Below are 24,879 nucleotides of genomic sequence, written 5' to 3'. Positions count from 1 at the left end.
GCAGACTTGCCTGCTGACAGAGTCATACCAATGTCTCCATTTCTCATCATGAGTGTTGAATTCACTGGTGCGTTTCATCTCAAGTGTATGCTTATCGCAGAGCAATGGAAGAGATGAAAGCTTATACAGTGCAATTTTTGTTTGTTTCACAACAAGAGCGGTACACATTGAAGTTGTACCCTCCCTCTCCACCAAAGATTTCTTGAATTCGTTCAAAAATTACACTTCTTGTCATGGTGTTCCCGTTCGCATTTATTCAGATAATCGCACAAACTTTCTAAATCCATAAGCATACTCATGCCCCACTCCGCCCTCCCTCAAAACAAAAAATGCAAAAAAACACAAAAACAACGAAACGAATGCAAATGAAAACGAACAACAACGCAACTAGCAGTGACACTGATATTCTGAAACCAACTCGCCTTTGATGCGGCGTGTGCCGCCAACTCATTTTACTGAGAAAGCGTTTATCAAATTAGAAAATTTAAAGTATATACCATTCTTTCTAATTTTTCAAGGGCTTTCTTTTGAGACCATAACAAAGTTTCTACAATAAGAAATCACGCACTTTGAGTTTAGCAGAATTTTGTCATTTTTTAAAAATTCTTTGTAATCTCCAATAAGGTTAGGTACTGAAAAAATTGCTCGACCAATTCTATCCATTGAGTGCTCTCAGGTTTTAAGATGGAATTTTGAAAAACTTAGTCAAACCGGAGCCAGGGCGAAAAAAATCACGATTTTCTTAAAAATTTCGCCTCCTTAAGGAACCATATCCCCCCTCCCAGGGATATCTTAGGAGCTAAACATTTTTCTGAGCGACTTCCAGATTTCATCTCATGATAAAGGTCTCCATTCGGGTCAAAATCTTTAGACATAACCTTACCATTTCAGCACTGTGATGAATCCAAAATGTTGACATTTTCTATACAAAATTATTCGCAGCTTCCGAAGGGCTGAAAAATTATGTTTCAGATAGTGTTCTACTTTTTGGAGCGATGTGACGATTGATAATTTTAAAGAAAACGCACTGAAAGTGATCATTTTTTACTTCAATAAAAAAAAAGTATTCAATGTTTCAGTACGTTACGTACATACGTACCTATTACCTTACTAACATACAAATAGATACATGTTTCAGCCCCACACCATAATTTTCTTCAGCTCATCTTTTATCGATTTAGTATCAACAATATGTTCCAAAGCGCAATCTAGGAGTTTCATTGCTCGCGAGCACATATATGCATCAGCTGAAATCCATGAGGTAAAATATTAATACATTGAATACTTTGCTTGCTTTTAAAACAATGAACAAATTTTCATTTTTATTTTGCTTACGGATTTTAACAGCACGGGTGCACATATGAATTTGTTTTAAAGCCTCTTGCTTAGTTGGACCTATTATTTTCTCCTCCAGAAAACGCTCGGTCAGCTCCAAAGGGGGATTATCTATCTTTTAAACAAAGTCAATTATTCTTTGTACATTTTACAGGTAATGTAGGTGGGTATAAATTTATTGATTAGCATACTCACTGCTCCAAGTCTATAAACGCCACATAATAGCATACACTGTGCGGAAAAAAACAGTCATAGAGTACAAAAAATTACATACAATAAAATAAAAATAGGTGCCTAGCAGGCTAACTATAGTAAGTGATTCATTCAGATTTGAATACCTACCTCTTGGCTGCTGGGATTATCTCCCTTATTGTGACCTCCCAATTTCACTAAGATTAACAAAAAGTAGTATTAAGTTGGTACATTTTACTTCAAAAATTGCATTTTCGTAAAAATTTAAAATTATGTTTTTACTTCACGTACTGAGATATTTTATTTCTTTCTCGCATTGTTCTTCGAAGAATTGATTTGGACGAATATGAAATTTTTGTAATGCCATTGACGATTTTGACTGCTTCGATGCGGCGTTGCATAGGTCCAAAACAAACAGTAGAAGTAATATAAAAATGAACTGGGTGGTAATTAAACGCATTTTGCGAATTGAACTTTATGAACGAAGATGTTAGTTCTTCGAATAGAAATAAACGTTTACAACTGTCTGATCGAGTTATTGGTTGTGATTGTTAAATAGTGCTAGCTTGCTTATTTTGGTAACTACGATTAGAAGATGCTTGACGGTGATGTGAAGTTGAGTGTAAATAACGAGCAATTAAACCTAAAAAAAAAATTATGAAACCGAGTTCCATTCAACAATTAGGTCTATAATCATTTCATCAGTACCTCTACCTACCTATGAGTAATTTCGCTCTGGTAATTAATAATGTGATGAATTATCGTGATAGGTAATCGACTGATTTCAAGCATAATACTTACTTTGAAAATTGTGGTTTAGATAGGTGTTCAAAGATGTTTCTCATTCAAGAGAGTGATTAACTGATTATAAATGCCATTGTGTAAATATTTTCCCGCTATTGCCAATTTCAACAAATGAGGAAGATACCGCCCAGACAATATCTAGGTCCTATCTACTTATTAAATTTTTCCAAATTTTTGTTTCAATTCTCAGTGAATTGTTTGTGAAAGTATTAATTCATCTAAGGGAATCATTCATGAACGAATTGATTAATCCTTCAATTTTTGATTCAATTCGTTCGCGAATGATTCACCAAAAATTGAATAAATGAATCGATTCGTTCGCGAACGAGTCACTTATACGAATCAATTCGTTCGTGAATGATTCACCAAAAATTAAGTGAATGAATCGATTCGTTCGCGAATGATTACCCAAAAATTATCTAATTCGTTCGCGAATGATTCACCAAAAATTAAATGAATGAATCGATTCGTTCGGGAACGAGTCACTTATACGAATCGATTCGTTCGCGAATGATTCATCAACTATTAATCGACTCGTTCGCGAGTGATTCACCTAGAAATCAATCAATTGTTCAATCGCCAATCGGTTGTGAAACAGATCAATTCCTATACATACTTACTTAAAATACATAGTTTCACAAAAATCGAATCAATCGTAAATTAATTGATCCGTTGGCGAATGATTCACCAAGAAATCAATCAATTTATTTAATCACCAATCGTTCGTAAATGATTTGATTCGATTGTAAACAGATCAATTGCTATAAGGTGCACAAAAGTTTTTTAAAAAATGACTGAATTTGTTCGTAAAAGATTTGTATGTAAAGTATTTGAAGAAAAATCAGCCTTCTCACGCATAATGCATGGGTGTTTTTTTTTTAAACTTGACCTCCTAAAAATACTCAAGTGAAAAACCAATTTATAGTTAGAATCCATGATTACACTGCACCCATGAGAGAGATTTGTGACGTTTTTTTTCCTTCTCATTTCTTAGAGTCAATATTTCTCAAATACAGTGGCTTCTAGAAAATATACTTTCATATCTTGTAAGCAATATAGCGATACTTTGGGACACCCTGTATAGCATCGAGTAAATCATCAATATGTTTGTTTTACTTTAGATTTCGACGAGAACATAACGTTGAATAATGTTTCGAAAAAAGATATAGTATGTAGTACATTTCGTAACTCCCAACTATATACGTATAATACGAGGAAAACTTTGTGATTAAGTTTTCTTAACGTTTCGAGTTTTAAGCTCGATCAGAGTAACATTTCAACGAAAATGTCAAAATTACTACTTTCTCAAATATCCGCTCGAATAATTTCGTAAAAAAAAAAAAAAAGAATAAGAGAGAGAGAGTAAAAAAAAAAACTAAGAAGAAAGTAAGTAAAACTTTCAGTTGACTCGAAATCCTTCCCTTCTCCTCGCTCGACGCTTCGAAAACCGCCGAGTTACAAAAACACGAAACCGAGACACACGATATTGGCGGGGGTGTGAGGATCAACACCCATCGAGAATATCAGCAGGTAAAAAAATTTGAAAGGTTATATATAGAAAAAATCGTATTATTTTGCGAATTTTCGTCACGTTTTCGAAACAACTTTATTGAATTTATAAGCAGCATTTTCGTGTGTTATTCCGAACCGTAATAAAAGCTTCTTCCTGTGAAAAGATGATTAAATTTATGAAATTCTTTCTGCCAAAAAAAAGCTCTGCAAATAAATCGAATAAAAAATCATTTCGCCCGAAAAGTTACGTTTCGTTTCGACAGTTTCGAATCGCGCGTCGCGTGTATCTGTCCTTCTCCCCCCCCCCTTCTCGACACCTTCGCGATACAACAAAATGGCATGAAAACCTGCGTAAAATTAGTTCATCTCATTTAAATGTAGAATAATTAATTTGCGCAACTGATTAAAGCCGCGAGTTCATAATAGTTGTGAGTTTTAACCACTATTAAGCCTGACTGCTTTCAACTTCTCTCTATATTTAATTGAATACACGTAGTAATTGAATAACAAAGCGGATCAAGTGCTCGATTAAAATTTATTATGTATCAAATTGGCATATACAATTTACAAATAATATATTGTTGCTAGTTTATCTCTTCTTCTATAGCGCTGCACGATATATGTACAGTTTAGTAACCCCAGATTGCCTAATCGCCCCTTCCCTCCTAGTCTAGTTTTCCTATCGCATTGATACTACGTCGAGTTATTTTTCCGCCATACGTGCAGCTTATTTTAAATCCATTATTCTTGAATAGGTATATGTATATGTGAACATTGTGTAGTGTACCTTGATTTAAAAGGGGGGAAGAAATTTCCGTACATATTTGGTGACTTTTTCCTTCAAAAAGTTTATAATACATCGCTCATCTTATACTTACTCTTCGTAGTGCCAGTTGCAAAATGCAATCGACCTTTTTTTACGTTAGATTAATTTTTAATATGATCGTAGGCGTACCTAGACCTACAATATGTGGGCCTGTGGAGTTTTGAAGAAGAATTTTATACAGAAGAAGAAAATAGTGCAATAATTTACTTAGGTAACCTTACTTCGATTTTCATAAGGAATTGGTTTTTTAATTTTTTTGGCTCGAAAATTATAGCATTTTCACAAAAAAAATGGTCCACTGAAAGGAAGAATAAACTAACCAGATTCTCCCCCTCCCCCCACCCAATCAGTCGATCATTTTGATATCTTTCTTATCGATTTTTTTTATTACCTACCTATCATCGCAAAATTCCTTACCAGAGAAAAAATAATTACAATTATCAAATGGCACACGGATTGAATTATTATTTTCGGTTTAATTGCTCGTTAAGTAGTCTATTCATGCACAACTTCACACTATCTTGAAAATCCTCCAAATTTTTATGCAAACCAATACGTCTTACTATTCAACAATCACAACCGAAGACTTGATCAGACAGTTCTAAACGTCTACTTCTGATGAGAATTGAGATCTAAAATCTAACATTTTTGTAAATATAAAGTTTAATTTGCCGAAATGCGTTTAATTACAATCCAGTTCACTTTTATAGTAATTTTTCCATTTCTTTCACATCCACTTCCAAGCACCGCCGCTGCGTCAAAGCATTTACACCCATCAAAGTCATCAATACCTGAATTAAGCGATATTCATCCAAATACATTATTCAGAAGAGATTGCGAGAATGAAGTAAAAGCAAACAGTACGTGAAAATATTATTTTCAAGTTTTTACAACAATGCGATGTTTTTAGCTCAAATGAGCTTGATAACTTCTGTTATCATCATAGCGCCGCGAGCTCCCAATAGAAGAGATGATGATCCAAGCAGCCAAAAGGTACTATTCGAATCTGATAAATTTACTGCCTAGTTAAAATCCAAGGTACTACCTATGTATTTCATAATCTTACTTTTTCTTTTCCTTTTCAAAGTGCATGCTATATTGTGGCTTCAAAAAAATTGGAATGGTGAGTTTAAAATCATTCAACTGCATCACAATAATGTACCCATACCACATTAAAAAAAATGTTTGAATAATGAGTAACATCTGTTTAAAAGATATCCAACAATGCGAACCTGAACGCGACCTTTTTACGAGTCCACATTAATGAAAATAGAGAAGATATTTTAAAACAAATTCGTAAATGTGCATCTAAAAATAGTGAGCGAAATAAAAATGAAAATTTTAGGTTTTGTTTTGAATACAGACAGAATAAGTATTCGAGTTATTTCATTTTATTAATTTCAGGTGGTCTAAATATTTGTTCTAAAGCAATGAAAAACGCAGATTGTGCACTTGAACATGTCAATCGTGAATGGGTTGCGATAGTGCTGAAACAATTGATGAAGTGAACTGAAAGTATCAGACAGACGATCATGCAAGTGTTGTGTATTTTTTTTTTTTAAAGTGAAAAGATTTATTACGTAGAATTTTTAAGAACTAAAACATGTATCATCTATTACAATCATAGTGAAAGCACTGATATCGTCTGAAGTATAATATGCATAGGTATTCTTAAATATTGAAGCTTTTCATTGAATTAAAAAATTACAAATTTAGTGCATTATTTTACAAACTACATATCAATTATACTCGTACTTACCTACTGCATTTCTGAAAATCAGAATACCATCCCAGACGTATAATTTTTGTCAGTTTGTGCCCTTAGGAAACTGGCAATAGTTCCTAAAAGAGGAAGAATTTTCAAAAAAATTGTGTTCAATCATTGCTGTCAAAATTGAAGACCACTGGTGGCAATCGATGGGGGGGGGGGAGCTGACTTACGTATACAAACCAAGTTTCAGATTTCTATGTATCTCCATATTATTATTTACATTTTTTTGTAGAAAATAATTAATACTCATTCCAATAGGCCCTTTCTGATATTTTTAAAAATTCATCAAAAATCGAAAAATCAACTTCAGTAGCTGAAAATTTAACTCTTTCACATTTGAGAAAATGCCTGAAAAAATTGTCAAAGAGGTCGTCTTCTTCTTCTCGTATCTGGGACATTCGGATCTCCTTAAACTCTCCCCTTCCATCTCTGCACCAGGTCTTCTGTGTGGTTGTTCATTTCTCCCCAGAGCTCCTCTCTACTGTACATATGCAGTGCCTCTGTCACATAGGAGGAGGTGGTTGTCGACGTCATTCTGTCTTTGCTCACAATCCAGACACTTCACATCATCCTAAATGCCCCATCTAGGTAGTAAGGTTTACTGCTGTCCTGGCGCATTCAGCTGGGATCTGGACCTGGATCAGCATGAGCCACCCTACATGGCAATTAATGTCCACTTGCCAAGTTCTCATCACATGTGGCCTTCTCCAGATCCGACCATCTTTTCTCTCTCCCCTCCACAGGATCCACTTTCATCACATGAGTCTCCTTCATAAAACTCCTTCTAGACTTCAGCCTTGGGGTCATGCACCTCTTTCTGGTTGAACATAACATGGTGAGGGTCTTGTTCCTATTTTGTCCTCTCCACATCTGCCACCACACACCATCTTATTCCAGGAGATGCAATGCCACATATTCTTGGTAGGTATTTAACACTAGTTGGTCTGAGGCAACCAGACACAATTCTCATAGTGTTGTTGAGAGCGACGTTGATCTTCTTAGTGTGTGCTGATTGGCCTCAGGTGGTGCATCCATACTCTACTGTAGAGTAGCATAGTGCCATGGCTGTTATCCTCAGTGTCTTTAGCTTTGCTCCCCATCTTGTTGATACCAGTTTCTGCAGTAAGTTTGTTTCTTGCTTACACCTCCATCTTTGTGTCCTCACAATGTCTCTTATATGTGAGGGTTTGGTCTAGCATGATTCCTAGGTACCTACTTGGGTTTTCACAGTTCTCCAGCTGTACTCCTCCCCATACCAGCTTCAATGTGCACTTTGCCTTTGCTTTCTTCAGGTGGAAGCTACACACTTGAGTTTTGGATGGATTTGGTCTGAGGCAGGGCTTCAAACCTGTAGCCGTACCCATACCCAAATACCCAAACAAAAATCCATAAATTTCTGTACCCGGACCCGGACCCACCCCATTGGGTAAAAATCTGCCGATGATACGTGACAAAAAACGCGGCAGGAATTGCAACACTTTCCGCCAATACTTTTCTGCTCATTAATCGGTGCGTGTATTTTTTCACGTGATAAATTCTGCCGATGTCCAACATCGATGAAAAAATGTTGGCACCGCCGGGGATTGAACCTGGGTCTCCAAGTTGGAAGACAACTTCTCTACCAACCTGGCCACCAGAAGATGTATTGATATGAATGCAAAATCTCTATACTACGTGAAAACATACGCGTAAAATACCACATTTACGCTTGTGTTTATAAAATACGCGAAAGAATTACGCCAAGAAACCGGCTTGTAGCGTATTTTGTAGCTGGTTTCTTCCAACACAAAAAACACGCCACTTAATTTGAAAGCGTTGTGGCCTTACGCGAGAAAATACGCTACAAAATATTATTGTAGCGTATTTTTTAGCAGATTTTTCTTTCAGTGCCCCAATCCGCCTTCTGGACAGCGCTTTTTCACATGTATATTTGGAATACATCAATAAACCAGCTGGTTTTGGCGTCTTTTTCAGTGTATGGGCAGATTTTCCCCCAATGGGGCAATACCCATACCCTAAAAAATAAAATAAGGAATACCTGTACCCATACCCATACCCATACCTGATAAAACTATTTTGAACCTGAATACCAGACAGATTGGGTATTTTTTCAGGTATTTCATCAAATTTGTATCAAAAATGGCAAAAATTGAAGAAAATCCCATACCTATAGGCTACCTGTATCCGATACCCATACCCAAAAACTTTTGGAATACCATACCCATACCCCATCCTCTGAAAAAAAAATTGTACCCATACCCGATACCTGTACCCAAAAACATTCAGGTATGAAGCCCTGGTCTGAGGGCGTTATCCATATAGTAAGTTTCTAGTTTATTCAGGGTTTCCTGCAACATTCCTTGTACCTCTATGTGTGTATCCCCTCGAATGGTTGCTGCCAAGTCATCTACATACAGGAAGTGTCTGGTCTGATCTCCGATTGGCTGGTCATTCATCCATATGTTGAACAGAGTTGGGGTGAGAACACTCCCAAGTGGCAGCCCATTTTTTTGCCTTCTCCATCTACTGGACTTTCCCATGTGGGTGACATAGAATATCCTATTACTGAGCATGGATTTGATGAGGGTGGTGAAATTGTGATTATGGGTGACTTCATATACAGATGGTGGTTCACAGTATCATATGTGGGAGTTAGATCAACAAACACTGCACTTGTGATTTTCTTTTTCTCAAACTCATTTTCAATGTGTTGTACCAGGTTGGTGGCCTGACTTGTACAGCTTTTCCCCTGATGAAAACCAGCTTGTTGTGGAATAAGTCTGTCATCAATATTGTGTCCTGTACTCTATTGAGAAGTGGTTGCTCAAATAGCTTATAGCAATGACACAGAAGTGAGATGGGTATATAGCTGTTTCTATCATCAGGATCTTTTCCAGGTTTAAGAATCGTTACTACCCTTGACTTCTGCAAAAAGCTTTGGCATCCTTGCAGTCTCAGCTACATTATTGAAAATGTCAGTAAGCCATTTGACACTCATTGGCCCAATTCTCTTGATCTGCTCACTGTGTATACCATCTAGGCCAGCAGCCTTGACATTTTTGAGTGACTTGATCACACTACAGACTTCTTGGATGGAGAAGGGGGTGCTCAGGTGGTTCCATTCTTCACCTTCAGTTCTCTTCCACCTGCTCATTTGGATTTTGATAGAACGATAGAAGGTTTGCCATTTTCAACCAGTTGGCTTGCTATTTCATTTGGTGTGACCTTGGGAATAGATGGACAATTTCACCTCAATTTGACCAACATTTTTGAGCCATGTCCTTCTATTTTGCTCAAATTTTTTTTTACAATGTCTACCCACCCAATAATTAAGAAACCCGCAATTAGTTTGGTCCCAGCCTCCTCAGGGAGCGGGTAAAACAAATGATTTCGTTCATATGACACATGAAATAGTATGTTTTCGATATTGCTGAACATGAATATAGCCTTCGATTTTCCAATCGGTCTCACCCATGGCCCCCAGAACCTCCCACAATGGGTAAAAGTCCAAGGTACTTGGTTCCATAATGTCGAATACAAAAATATTATACACATTTACTTTTATTTAGAGTAGTGATGTATCGAATAGGATATTTTCGAAAGCGCTATAAGTAGAAGTACGAAAATCGACCCAACTTTTTCCTTTCAACCCCTTCTGTAGCATTCCAAGTTCCCACTGGAGACACTAAGAGACATTGGGAAGCATGGAAGGGTCTGGTCAAAAAATTAAGAGTGAGAGAGAAGTAGTAAAGCTTACAGAAAATCGAACCAGTGGAGTATACAGATGCGGTCAAGGGGCACTGAGAACTTGAGGAAGTTCAATTGATGTCATATTTCTCATACTTTACTCGCCTTTCATTCAGGACTGTATAAACTTGAAATTATTTGTTCATGTTTGTATTTTTAGGAGTTAACGCCAAGATAGGACACCCTGTACAACTCCATCAGCTGTCATGTCCAATCTGAATATACGTAGGTAAGTCAAATCATAGTGTATATAATTATTACATTTTCTTTTTGCACGTAAACCGATGAAAAGTAGAAACGATTGCCTCATCGAATCGTGGAGAAAGAAAATAAATTTCGCGACCACGTTGCATTGCAGGTTGTCTTCACGATGAGCTTCGAGCATACATGTGTGTTGTGTACGATACTCAACTCGAAGTAATTATCGAAAACGCCTGCGGCTCGAAATACACCCATCACACATACCCTCTGCCACCATTCAAGCTTCTGGCTCGTGTTTAGGGTATAAATTCAAACACACGCGTAGTACATTTTGCTCAGCCAACAAACACGATAGAGACAATAACACACGTCGAATTATTCGCGTTAATAACGAGCCTGCCGGAACGATTATCGTTAGGGCTATTACGATTACGCGAGTAAAAATTACTCGTACGTTGTGGCCTTTTATCGCGGATAAAAATCTATCGGTGGGAATAAAAATTTGTAGAAAGAAAAATCGTTACGGGTAAAACATTAGTTTTCGATTTATCATCGTGTGTACATTTGGTTAGCGACCATTAAAAAGAGGTTTACCGTTTGCCAACTGCCGAATGATTGAACATAACTGTAATTATTCATCAAAGATAAAAAAAAAATCTCGCGGTTTCTTTCCGGTTCAACTTGCAAAAGAATAAAATGAGAAAAAAAACTAATGGTAGTTTTTACCCCATTTCGCTATAAATAATATGTTGCCGAGTAATTGCGTTTAAGTTGAAATAGATTTAACTTTTTCCAATTCATTTGTCGAATGAGAACGAACGATGGAAAAAACCAATCGTTTCATTTCGGCCGTTTATATTTTTTCCTTCGTGTTTTAAAAAATTAATCGTCAAATCGATACGAGATATCGGAGCCTTTTTTTTCCTTCTTTTTTTAATCGCCAAACTATTCGACGTTTGCGGTATTAATTCTACGCCAATCGAGTTCGAGCTCCAACTTCCAACTGTATACTTACTTTTTCCACATTTAAGCTATTCTACTTGCATTTTGGCGCTGTTCATAGATTGCGTAGGTAGGTAGTCATTAAGGAGTTTAGCAAACGGATCAACGTTGATGCGTATTTACGGCAAACTGATTAGGCAAATTGTTTAACGTCTTAGTAACGCGCATATATATACCGAGCTCTTCGAAGGGATAAACATGTTAAAATAGTTTAAACCTGAAAGGGTAAGAGAAGGATCACACGTGACAAAAGGTGCTCCGCTCTGCTGCGTTTTTTCCTTATTCATCGTATTCTGTTTTAGGTACAAACAAAGAGGTTTATTTGAATACAAATCTTGTGTTTATTTTGGACTAGTTTTTTCCTTCTATCGTAGTTTTCTTCAAAGACGAAAGAGGAGAGTTTTAAATGACGACGTGTCTCTGTTTTTTAGCAGGAAATTTACCGACGATATTGTGTCATTTTGCAGTTTCTCGTCTTTCTTTTTAGCATCGATACCGGATATGGTATCCCTTTTGAGAATCGTAATGGCTTGATTTAGCATACTCCAAGGGATTTAAGGTTCCACCATCGTTCAGACCACGGTGCAAAATCGATTAGCGAGCGGATTTGTACCACACGTTGTCGAGTTAACAAACGATGGCTGTGAAATACGGCCATCCTTCGAAAGGTGTTCCTGAAATTTAAAAATTTATCATACTCGTTTTTCGAAATGATGTTATAGAGGTGTATCGTTTCCATGTATTGCTCGTTTTCAACCCCCCCCCCCCCCCCCGCTTCAGAAAAAATAATAACCTGCAAAATTCCATTACATTTTTATCGTGCATTTTTGAGAACGTTGTAATTAACTGTGCTTTTTCATTTATTTTTCCAATAAAAAATGAAGACACTTACCTACAATTATTATTATTTTTTTCCACAATTCCGAAATCGAAGCATGTAGGTACTTACAAAATAGATTCAAAATTTATGTGAAAATATAAACTAGACAAATTACTTAAGAAATGTACCGATTTCCAACATTAGGACTCAAAAGAAAAGAGCGGTCATAAACATTTTTAATTAATTCTCGGATTTCAAAAAAAGGAAAAATTCTTAAATTGCACCCAATGATCCTTCCTGATGATGGGCAACTACATTTTGCTGTTTCATCGTCAGGATTACTAGATTCAAGAATAGAATTAGAAAGCACTAGGATAGGTACATGATTTTTATAATCACTAGTGTCAAGTGCTTCCTTACTTTCAGAGTTACGAGTTGAAAACTGAAATTTATTTTACTGAATTAAATTTTTAAACTTCTGGAAATTTTTTCCAGGAACAACTAGGTATTTCATTACCTACAGCTACTTATTATTATTTTTTTTAAATCGACCAATGAAAGCATTTTGAATAAGAAACATACTACGTAAACATTCAATAAAAACACTAGTAACACGCAATAAAATTAATATTGGCAATAAAGTATCACTTATTATCATTTATCAATCAACATCAACTTATCAAGTGAAAAATAGTTGAAAGAGTGAGCCAAATTGAAGAGTCATCAAGGTCCTTACTTGGGTCCGATCATACTCACTGATTGAAACAGTGTCTGCCTCAACCACAGGTCCTTACTTGGGTCTGAACACACCCACTGGTTGAAATAGTGTCTTACTCAACCATTGATGTTTTCACTTCTGATTGTTTGTTTTTGGCAAAGAACGAAGGCGAAAAGACGAAAATGCAAAAAGATGAAAACGCGAAAAGATGAATAGACAAATAGACAAAAAGACGAAACGATGAAAAGATGAAAAAGCAAAATGACAAAATGACAAAAAGACAAAAAGACAAAATGACGAAAAGGCGAAAAGACAAAGAGACAAAAAGACAAAAAGGCGAAAAGATGAAAAGACAAAATGACAAAAAGACGAGAAGAGGAAATGACCAGTGTTGTCAGTTTAAAACAGTACTGTATGTTTAAAACAGTGTTTTAAACGTCAAGAAAAAAACAGACAGTGTTTAAAACAAAATTCTGTTTAAAATGTTTTTTTTTTTTTTTTCATTTTAAACATGTTTTTTTTTCAACTCCAATTTCCATAAAAAAACCACATTTTTTCAATTTCTCATTGAAAAAGTAGTGAAATTGAAGGAACTGAATTTTTAGATTTTCATTCTTCTTCCTAAACTTTTTTTTAAAAACAAATTTTGTGTTTTGATTTCAATTTTTTAATGTTTCTGGAGCCTTATAGCTATTTTATGACGTCACATGTCACATCTTAAAAGTCGATGACTGGATAACAAGGATAACGTATATTTGAAAAACTGAATCCAAAACAAATAATGTGTTTAAAATACATTTTTGATTTTATACATGTTTAAAACACATGAGAATCCAGCAGTAACAAAAAAAAACCGTTTGTTTTGTCTTCTTGTTTTTTAAAAAAAAACGATTTTTTCCAACACTGGAAATGATGAAGTGGTGAAAAGATGAAAAGACAAAATTACAAAAAGACTAAAAGACGAAAAAGATGAAAAGATGAACAGACAGAAAGATGGAAAGACTGGGTGAATAAATGAATGAATAAATGAATGGATGAATAAATGAATGAAAAATAAAAGAAAAACAAAAAGAAATGAAATAAACGTTCAATAGATATTGAAAGAAAATATAATAAAATTTCAGTATTTTATTTAGTTTTTAGTTAGATATTCAGTTCAGTTCAATTCTGTACTGTATTCTATCCAGTTCAGCGTCCAGTTCAGTTCAACATTCAGTTCAGTACAGTATTCAGTTCAGTATTCAGTTCAGTATTCTGTCCAGTTCAGCATTCATTTCGGGTTTCAATGAAAAATGTTTGAGGGTTCAACTAAAAATTTTAAAAAGTTTTTAAAAAATGATGTTTGCCACTGCTTGTTGGTTTTTAAAATTTTTTGAAATGTTGAATTTGAAACACACACTTTGCTCGTCTCAACCAAAGATCCATACTTGGGTGTGGACACGTCCATAAGTTGAAACAGTGCGTGACTCAACCGCTGGTGTTTTCAATGCTGATTGATTGATTCTGGCTAGAAAGTAATGTAGGTTGGTATCTTGTTGGTTTTTAAAAACTTTTAAGGGGGTAGGTGGGGTTTTTATGGTTTTTTTGATTACCTCATTTTATGAAGTGATATGGGTTCTAAACTTGATATAAGCCATCAGGGGCAGTGAACACATAAAATTGTAGTAGGAAAATCAAGCTTCCCAAAATGCTACTTTTATAGTATGAATTGGCTATATAAGAAAAATATTTCATGTTGGACCTGTTTATCCCACATAATGATAGATCATTTTTATCGAAGTCATAATGCCTCAAGTTGAGTCAGAAAGAGTAAAAATATCAGTAGGAAAATGATATTTCTGAGAAATTTGAAAAAAAATTGAATCAACATTTCTCAGCACCACATTTGCACATTTTCCTACATGACCTAATGTTCTAATCCAGCCAAATTCTTCACATACCTACTTTCTCAAGACACAAATTTATAAGTCCCCACGAGGTAATTTCTTCAAATATTAGTAAAATATCTCCCCAAAAAAGCAAAAGACAAAAAATGTGAGCAATTTAAGAAAAATTTCCAACCCTGAGAAAATTCTCCCATTAGTACAAAAAATATTACCTCGTGGGGAATTAGATATTTAGATTATAGATTGAGAACATTGAGTTCAAGATATTTCATGGATAGGCGTTGAATATTAGTAGGAAAAGTGACATATAGGAGGAAAAAAAGTTTTTCAGAAAATTGCATTTAACTGTATCAATTTTACAAACTTTAATATGTACTAAATTCCTACGTCCCTTTTTGTTTCTGATGGATTATCTTCCACAATCAAGTTCAGTTCATGTCTCTGATGCATTTTTGAGGATAACTCAATAAACGGTTTTTTAAAACCTAAAACCCTACCTACCACCTTAAAATATTGAATTTGAAACACATACTGTGTTTGTCTCAACCACAGGTTCATACTTGGGTCTAAAAACACCCACTGATTTAATTGGGGTCTGTCTCAACCACAGGTCCTTACTTGGGTCTGAACATGCACACTGATTGAAACAGTGTCTGTATCAAACACTGGTCCCTACTTGGGTCTAAACACACCCACTGATTGAAACAGTGTCTATCTCAGGTCCTTCCTTGGGTCAGAACTTACATACTGATTGAAACATCAATGACGATTTGATACATTTTTCACAAGAAAACAAGTACGTAGAAAATGGTTGCTTGAGGTCTCAAATTTACGAAATTGAACGATAATTTCCTGAATATACCTAATTACAGCGTTCCAACGATATTTATAAACTGCTCATAAGCGTTACATCACGATAAATTTTACATTGGTTTAAATTGGGCTGTCTAGGGACTAGAAGAAATCAGCGTTATAACCAAATTAGTGCTGTAACCAAAAAGTGTTGGGTATAACGAGCTTTTACTGCATCACATTTGAAATCATTCAATTGTTTTGAGATCTCGTAACTTCATTAATTACCATACTGAAATTATTCCTTTGTGAAATAATCGCCTACTTATCAAATGGCATTAGGTTTTAATTATTTTCTTTGATTTTATCGCTCATTATCCACACACAACTTCACTTCTAATTTTCAACCCAAGCGGTAGGTAGCTATTTAAGAATCGCCACTTATCACTCGATGAGACAGCCGCAAACGTTTATTCTCATTTTAAATTAAGAACTAACACCCGCGTGAATAAAATTAAAATCATCACAATGGGTTTAATTAATACTCAGTTTACTGTATTCGCATTGATTTTACCTTTTCTTTTGAATGTATGCTACACCTCCGCAAAAAAACACCATCACTCCGACTCAGGTGATATAATGGAGCCCATGATGATGTCACGTTCATCAGAGCCGATGCAACCGTTAAATAAGTCATCTATGAGTGCAATGATGGGCGATGGAGTTTACCCAAGTCGCGGATTCATACGTAAATGCCACAATACGCTAACTCGCAGTAAGTACTTGGACCAATCAAGTATACCTACCAATTTCATGCTTTTACGATTATGGTCAAATAAACTTCCTAATTTCCATCACTTTTTATATGTAGATCGAGTTAACCAAAATCCCGAAAGTGAAGAGGTACCTATTGAAATATGATTTTGTCTACACGGGTACTTGAATTAATCGCATTTGTAATCGTTTTTATCTTGTTTTTATTTCGCAGTGCTTGCTATTTTGTGGCTATATGGATATCGGAATGGTGAGCTCGTTGATTATTTTTAATAAATATCTAGACCTACATACATATCTAAATTACAATACAAATAGTAAAATTTTAAAACCACAATTTGTTTTTGATTAAAAGTTGAATCATAATGCGGATGTGCTAAAGTCGTACCTGACGTATAGAATACCTGAACGAAATTATAAAAGATCCATGGATAGCATTGGCAGATGTTTACAGAAAAAAGGAGGTACTCAAAAATAATGAAAAATTTTCTCATTGTTTCACGAATCACGAATTTGAAAAAAAATTCAAATTGTTTCAATAATGATTTCAGCAAGCCGAATGGTTTGTACCAAAGCGACGAAAAATGCATGGTGCGTTTGTCAGCATGTTGCCAAGTGCGAAATCGTATGGGAATTGGAGGATGTCGTGTGATCACTGGATTCTTAATGTATGCAGTAGGTGTAATTGTTTGATGGCCTGAAACGCGAATTTCAATACGTATTACAGTCGTTGTATGATAGCACTGAAATTATTTCAAATTTTAATAAAAATGTGCACACGTATGGAAATTTCTTATTACATGCCTAAGTTGAAAAGCAAGCATCTGAAAATTGTTTCACAAAATACATTGTACAAATATTATATGTAACTAAACTTCTGAAAAAGGGAGTTCCACCTTCTGACGAATGAAATCTTAATCATTTTTATTCATGACTGTCATTCAATGCTCGAAGCTCGAATCACCTCAAGAAAAAATGTGTAAAAATGTGTAAAAATTGAAATTTTTTACCGAAAATTTTACGCTTTTGGATTGGAAAACATTTCCACTTTGGGTGAAATGGAAATTTAAGTATACACCATAATCTCAAAAACCTTGAAAATTTTTGAAATAACATTTTGGAATTCAAAAGGGAAAATTCAGAGTAAAAATGTAGAAAATCGCCAAATTTTCAGAATGGAATTCCAAAAATAATTATTCAAGAGGTCAAATATTAGAATTTCGGTACCTCTGAATTTCCCAACAGTCTTCCAAAATGAAATATTTTTCTGCTAGAGAATGTTGATGCTGCATGCAAGCAGTGAGTAAGTATACGTTTTTTTACTTCAACCTACCATAATTCCAAAAATTCCAGAGTAAAAATTTTTCAAAACCCAAAATCTCACAATATTTGACCCTGTTTCATTCTAATTTCGACGTGATGTGTTGATTTTTCCTTTCGAGCTGTCAAAGTTGTCAAAAAAAAAAATTAAATAGGTACCATGTTTTGGGGCATTGGATTTTTCATTTCGTGCCCGTTAAACTTCTTCAGAGAGAGTTTTGAATTTATTTTTAAATTTGACTACTTTTCTCTGAATTGTGCTTCTCAATTACAAGGTGGAATGGCATTGGTGAATAATTTTCAAAAATTGGGCAAAACAGTTGAGAAAGAGGCCAAGAAGAATCAAACTCCTCGAAAAAAGTCCTTGATTCAGAATTGGATTGTTTTTTTTTAAAGAGATAGAGTTTCGAAAAAGTTGAGTTGGAACTCTTTTCAAAATGATTTGAATCCACTAAAAAGTTTATTCATTTTCAAAAAGAGTTTTCCCTACTCTGATGGTAATTGTTGATGTAAGCTCATGCCAGTTCATGCTGAACTCATGCCGCGATCCACCCTAATAGAGAGGTAGACTCTAGACAGGTTTTCAAGGTCTTTAATGAAGATTTTTTCATTCAATTTTATTTTTGAAGATAAACTGATCCCTCTTCAAAAAACCACCTAGAAAAAGGAGAGGTTCAAAAAATAAAAGATTTCAAGAATTTCGTTGATTTCAATTATTAGTAATTTTTGAAATTACATACTCTTGTATTTATTGAAAATGCTTAGAGGACCAACATGTAGGCAGATGACTTTGAGAGACCAGACATGAAGGTCAATGACCTTGAGAGCCCAGGCAAGAAGACATGCAACTTTGAGAAGCCAGACACGCAGACAGACAACCATGAGAGGCTACACAAGAAGATCAGCAATCTAAAGAGGCCAAACAGTAGGGTCAATAATCTTAAGAGGCCAGTCAGACCGACAGACGATCTAGGAAGGTCAGACAGGTAGGTCAGTTACCTCGAGAGTCCAGGCACACGGGTCAATGACCTTAAGATGCTGAATAAACAGACAGACGACCTTGAGAAGTCATACAGAATTATCGACGGGTCAATGACCTGGAGAGGCCAAACAGGAACACAGACAATCTTGAGATGCTGGATAGCTGCGGATCAGTGACCTAAAGAGGCCTGACCTTCAAAGCCTAGGCAGGAAGAGCTGCGACCTTGAGAGGCCAGACACGCAGACAGATAACCATGAGGCGCTAGACAAAAATATTAACAACCTAAGGAGACCAAACAGTAGGGTCAATGACCTTAACAGGCCAGTCAGACCGACAGACGATTTAGGTAGGTCAGACAGGTAGGTCAGTTGCCTCGAGAGTCCAGACACACGGGTCAATGCCCTCATGCTGAATAAACAGACAGACAACCTTGAGAAGCCATACTAATTTACCGACGGGTCAATGACCTTGAGAAGGTAGACAGGAACGCAGACAACCTCGAGATGCTGGATGGGCAGATCAGCGACTTCAGGAGGCCAGATTGACAAATAAATGACCTTCAGAGGTCGGACAGACAGACAGACAGACACATGACCTTGGAAAACCATATTTTACTAGTCACTGACCTTGAGAGGCCAAACAGTCCGACCTTACAACCAGGGGAGGCTGGATTTGACGTTCAGTTATTGTGAGAGTTCAAACACACGACCTTGAGAGGCCGGACGAACACTCAGAAAGATAGACGACCTTGAAAATTCAGTCAGACGGGAGCTCAAACACGCAAGTCAATGACCTTAAGAGACCAGACAGGCAGACAATTAAACGACCATGAGAGGGTAGATAGGTAGGCCAGTGACCTTGTGAGTCCAGACACTCGGGTCAATGACTTTAATAGGTCAGACATCCGACCTTGGGAAACCAGACAGACAAGTCAATAGACTGAAAATCGGTCCGGATCATCAGAGTATATTAGACCTGATCAGATCTGTTTGGTTTCATGACTTTCGTATTCGCACGGAGCCATCTGACCAGTGGCGGGCGGGTGTCAGGTTGTGGAAGATCTGAACATAAAACTCTGGTTTGATCCGGATCAAGCTGAAGACCTATCGAGCATTAAGTCAACTTGGGCCAAAAAACATATCCATAATTTGAAACTTCCTTTGAAAAGAAAGACTTCACAGCCCTTTTTTCTTATTGACTTTCAACTCAAAATGAAGGCCTCTGCTGAATTTGGTCAACCTCTGACATATATTTTTTTTTGGTTATCCACTCTAATTATTTTATAAATCTTTTCTTCTGGAAACGAAATTATTTATAATTTGGAGGCAAATAGGCAATGAAATTACCTATTTATTTCCAACCATGCTTTTCAATGAACGCTTCTGAGATCTTAAACACTGAATTTGATTTTTTTTCTTCAACTTGTTGAAAAGGTTTAAAATGAATCTTTTTTTTTACATATGAAAAATTGTATCTCGTTGAAATAAATTCCGACGAGTATTGGAATTATAATTTTGCAAGTGTTAGGCGTAAATTCAGTCCATTGTGATCTAATCGTTTCATTTATTACTAAAACAACGTTAACTTTCTTATCAATAAAATTAATCTTCAAATAGCATACCTACAGATTCGATTGTTTTTTTTTGTCGATTTAATTGCTCATTATATTCACGCTGACCTTCACATCTTCGTCAACCACTTTCGAATTCCTTACACCAGCTGCGAACACTTAAAAATCATTACTAGCGATCCGATAATTTAGTCTTGAGAATCGAAACCAACAACCAAAGTCTTGCTGGATATAATTAAATTCGTCAATATGCGTTCAATCACTACTGCTTTCGTGTTAGTTGCCGCATTTGTCTTACATCTGTGCGCCTCGGAACCAGAGCCGAAAGAATCTCACCATGGGAAACCGAAACCACATCACCCGATGCCCGACAGAATGCCACCAATGATGATGTCGTCAATGTCGCCAGATATGATGATGAAGATGTCCAAGTCGCCTATGGATGCAGTGATAGATGTTGACGTAAGTAACAGATACAGAGAGCGATGTCGGCGTCGGCTTAGCGGTAAGTTGACAAATTAGGTATACATTTACTTTTTCAAATTTTCATAAAATGAAGTAATGAGGTCAAATGCCCATCTACTTAATAAACTGAACAATTTTTGTCATTTTCATAGGTTACGTTAGAGGAGATTATATCGATAGCGAAGATGTAAGTATTCGAATCCTATTTTACCTAGATTTTTAGGTAAACTACCTAGATAATGTTGAATAAATACTCGACTTGTACTTGCATGGTATTAATCGTATTTATGAACTTGTTTTTTTTTTCACAGTGCATGTATTTTTGCGGTTTCATAGACGTAGGAGTGGTAAGACTGTTAATCAGTGAGACGAATCAGCCCCCGGTTGAGGTTTTGAAATTGATCAATAAACGTTGGAACTCGAAATGCATTTTATATTGCACTTTCAGCAAAATTAGAAATCTTATATTTTTTCCTACAATCGATGAGTGAGATTTTTCAAATTTGAAAATAATCACATCCGATGAAAATAAGTAAGAAAAAAATCGGTGATTTTATTAATTTGCTGAAACTGCGGTATAAGGTGTATTTCGAGCTGATATCAGTATAGACATGAATTTTAGCTTTTCAAGTCACCCAATCAGGGTGTCAGAGGTTCCCAAAATGGCGCATTGAAATCCCAGCCGGGGAATGATTCGCCTCACATAACCAACCATGCTTTTTAAAAACCTTGTTTATTAATAATTAAGTATTGATTCATAGACGGATTCGCGCGGAAATCTGAACCGTTATTATGTAAGGGATTTAGTTACAGCAGGTTCTAGAGACAGAATCACATCAAAAATTATGAATTGTGCATCAGGCAGTGAGCAAAATAATCTTTACTTTTTTTACTTTATGAATTGAAATAGTATCAAACGTCGTGTTTTTATCAATTTCAGGTAGTTGGGGTGGCGTTTGTTCAAAAGCAAGACGTAACGTTAGGTGCATCGAGCAATACGTTTCTGATTTTAGCGTTGAGTCTGAAATGATGAAAATAATGTCATAACGATCGTGCAAGTATCTACTTTTAAAGTCACAGAATTTTTCAAAATCAGATTTCATTTATGGAACGAAGCAGAACTTCATACATATTAATAACTTGGTAGATATTTTATCCATTGTACTCATATTCACACCTCAGGTTTAAATAAAAGTATTTGTATTGAAATAAGGAAGTTTTCTTTCAAGTAGGTAAGAATTGAGTACTTATTTTTACAAACTCCTCACCCCCACACACGCCTCTCTGAAAAAAGCCATTCACACCATCACTACAAGTCCCACTTCACATGTCCCTGACAGATTAATACATTTCCACATTCATTTTTTTTTTCTTTAAATAAATATACAACATACAATCATAAACTAGAACGGGAAGGAGCCTGCATGAATCCTGATCAGGTTCACAGCAGAGACGTTCAGGAGCAGGGGCTCTACTTGATGGCTACCAACCACGAAGGACACCATTGCACAACATTACCTTAAAAAGAGTATCTGAAACACTTCGACATGTACATTAGTTTCAAGCATTGTAGATAATATACAACATACGATAGTAATATAGCACAAGGTGGATTCACAGGCTTCATTAGGCAAGGCACTCTTGTATTTGTCCTAGTCTGTTTTACATTAATAAGTAAATCAACGAGTTGTCAAAATTGAGATGGAAAAAAATGGATGGTGAGTTCCAGCATCCTGTAGTCTCGTGCTGCAGATCAGCCTCTAATTTGTTGCAAGGACACACGTGTCCCACGAGTAAAAGCAACACTCGTGGATGTGAATGCCTATCAATGTGTGGTCCAAACAGCCAGAGTATAACTGCAGCAGCGCCAGGCACCACCCAGATAATACAGATAATAAGGAAGGATGTAAGCCCCCCTACAACATCATTGTTGTAGTATGTGTGACAGCGTACATCAAAATTAAGCTGTATCATGAAGCTAATCTTTCACCTGATCTCACCCTTATCTTCCCAATCATAAAACCTACCAGAGTCTTAGCCAGACCAACAAAGGAAAACTAAGTAGAATCAACGAGGTATCGTCGTCGTTGTGGTTGCGCTCCTTTACAGGAGATAGCGTATACTTCCATCTATATCAGCCGGTTTCTAGCGTATCTGATAGTTTCTTTCAGGGTCTTACAGGGAGAGTTTGCCAGTGAGATTGTTGTTAACATCTCTGATCGTTTCCTCCCTCATGTCATTCTTCCTTGAATTTTCCCCTGTACCGCTAGCATGAAAATACGGTTTTCTCGTATTTTATGAGCTAAATACTCTTTCTATTCTTTATATCTTCTACTACAACTTTCTGCTCCGGCTCCTCTCCTATTCTTGCTAATATTTCCTGGTTGGTAATGAAGTCCTTCCATGAGATCCGTAGTAGCCTTTGATAGCACCACATCTCAAAAGCAGATATTTTCTTCTCGCATTCTGCACTCAGTTATAAAGAAGGAAAATTAGAGAAGGAGAGTCACTCTACATAAAATAAACAAAATAAAAAAGTATGGGTGTGACCTCTCAACTTGGAGAAGAGAAGAATACCTATTCCATATTAAGTCCTAATTGGGATACTAGTCACTGTCTGAGTCAGGTAATCTTGCTAATCTACGTAAACAAGCCTCATATTCCAAGTTGAACCTAATAAGCCATGTAAACAATTCCCTAGCAAAATTTAAAATTGTTGAACCTTTCATAAAAAATAATCTTATTTGTATAGTCTATGAACTCACATTTGGATATAATAGCCCAAGCAGCGCAATCGACAGATTATCAAAATATAAAATTATCAAAAAATTAAATTATAGTAAGTATTTAATTTTTACAAAACTGGAATGTATGTGATGTCTGTTAAAATAATAAGGAGAGGAGGTTCTGCACTTGAGATCATTTTTGGGTTAGGATTTTATTTCAATAGCACAAATTGAAATGTTTGGTGGAACATTGTTTGTAAAAAAGTTGAAGTGAAGATGGGGAAGGGTTCAGTACAGTGTAGCCAGAATTTTCTCAAAGAGACGGCAAAACCAGATTTTTTGGAATGAAAAATCGAAATTCGAGGTAATTATATGGAAACCCTTCGTGATGTAAGTATGATAATTTTATGGAAATGAAGGTGCGATTACTGCTCAAGTGAAGTGAGAGTGAAAATCTGTTGAAAAGAATGTGTCGAAAAAAAGGTTCATTATTCCATGCATTATTTCTAATTTTCATATCTGTTAAAAATGGTAAAAATATCTGACTACTAACGATTTATTTTCAATAAATTTAACTATCAATAAAGTCAACAGATTGTGCTACTCGAGAGGCAAAGAATACAGATATTCGTAGACTGTGATCATTGTTTTGGACCTTACTACCTCAAGGGCAATTACGACTAAAATTTCAATCAATTCTATACACGTAGTCTCTAAAGCAACCATGCCCTGTTAGAATCTGGGAAGACCAGTAATCACAAGCAATATCAGGAACTTTTAAGCGCTCTGTTAAGCTAGGAAACATTGCCTTGACTAAATTATCATTTTCATCAGCTTCATCCCAGTCCGTTTGCCAGAGCCTAATAGTATGTTTCCTCAGTCTACATTTTATTTTCAATCTCGCTATTTACCCTACGATTTTGTAACTTTCAAATCATTCTCAAAAATTAATACATATCATAACATCGATATAGCAGCTCCCTTTCTACAAATGTAAAAAATTCCCATACCTATTAAAGTAATTTCCAAGTAAATTCTCCGCTTCCCAACCCATTTCTACTCATCTAGCGTTAAATTATATCTCCTCGCGCCTATTTAAAGAAGACCTTATTTCATAAACAGAAATTTAAAAATTCTTCGCTATACCGCACCGCGAACATGATTTGAAAACATGAAATTCAAAAAACGAAAGATTCCAACGATATTCGAGTACGAGTGTGTACCGATGATGGAAGCAGCGCGCAAAGTTTGCGAAATTGTTCAAATAGTAATAAAAGAAGAGATTTTTTCGCCCTCGTGAACGCGTATATACGTTTGAAATTCCAATTATGGAATATAAATGTAGGTTATACTAACGTTGAAATTATTCGCGAAATTCGCTTCGATACACGATAAATTACCATTTCATATCTCTATATAGGTACTTGGCAGTTTGA

At 35.8% G+C, this 24,879-nt stretch overlaps 3 protein-coding genes and 1 long non-coding RNA gene across 4 annotated transcripts; 3 read left to right on the top strand and 1 right to left on the bottom strand.

Moving 5' to 3' along the window:
* Positions 1-1,028: 1,028 nt before the first annotated feature.
* LOC135850050 (uncharacterized) lies at positions 1,029-2,129 on the bottom strand. Its single transcript, XM_065370757.1, has 5 exons — positions 1,819-2,129; positions 1,678-1,724; positions 1,531-1,566; positions 1,336-1,450; positions 1,029-1,247 (listed from the first exon to the last, which is right to left on the bottom strand). The coding sequence occupies exons 1-5, from the start codon at positions 1,985-1,987 to the stop codon at positions 1,135-1,137; spliced, it is 480 nt and encodes a 159-aa protein (XP_065226829.1). The 5' UTR covers positions 1,988-2,129; the 3' UTR covers positions 1,029-1,134.
* Positions 2,130-5,137: 3,008 nt separating this feature from the next.
* On the top strand, positions 5,138-6,384 carry LOC135850054 (uncharacterized). The gene is made up of 5 exons (XR_010559643.1): positions 5,138-5,529; positions 5,616-5,662; positions 5,757-5,792; positions 5,884-5,986; positions 6,074-6,384. It is a non-coding gene; the product is annotated as an uncharacterized LOC135850054 (long non-coding RNA).
* A 9,599-nt stretch (positions 6,385-15,983) lies between these two features.
* On the top strand, positions 15,984-17,163 carry LOC135850049 (uncharacterized). Its single transcript, XM_065370756.1, has 5 exons — positions 15,984-16,381; positions 16,478-16,509; positions 16,595-16,630; positions 16,736-16,844; positions 16,932-17,163. The coding sequence occupies exons 1-5, from the start codon at positions 16,135-16,137 to the stop codon at positions 17,030-17,032; spliced, it is 525 nt and encodes a 174-aa protein (XP_065226828.1). The 5' UTR covers positions 15,984-16,134; the 3' UTR covers positions 17,033-17,163.
* A 3,230-nt stretch (positions 17,164-20,393) lies between these two features.
* Positions 20,394-21,929, top strand: LOC135850025 (uncharacterized). The gene is made up of 5 exons (XM_065370714.1): positions 20,394-20,757; positions 20,870-20,904; positions 21,029-21,064; positions 21,479-21,581; positions 21,658-21,929. Exons 1-5 carry the CDS (start codon positions 20,502-20,504, stop codon positions 21,762-21,764), a joined length of 537 nt encoding a protein of 178 aa, XP_065226786.1. The 5' UTR covers positions 20,394-20,501; the 3' UTR covers positions 21,765-21,929.
* Positions 21,930-24,879: the final 2,950 nt, after the last annotated feature.

The sequence above is a fragment of the Planococcus citri genome, chromosome 1 (genome assembly GCF_950023065.1).
Source record: "Planococcus citri chromosome 1, ihPlaCitr1.1, whole genome shotgun sequence".
NCBI classification, from domain to species: Eukaryota; Metazoa; Arthropoda; class Insecta; order Hemiptera; family Pseudococcidae; genus Planococcus; species Planococcus citri.
This window is presented reverse-complemented; position numbering and strand designations above follow the sequence as displayed.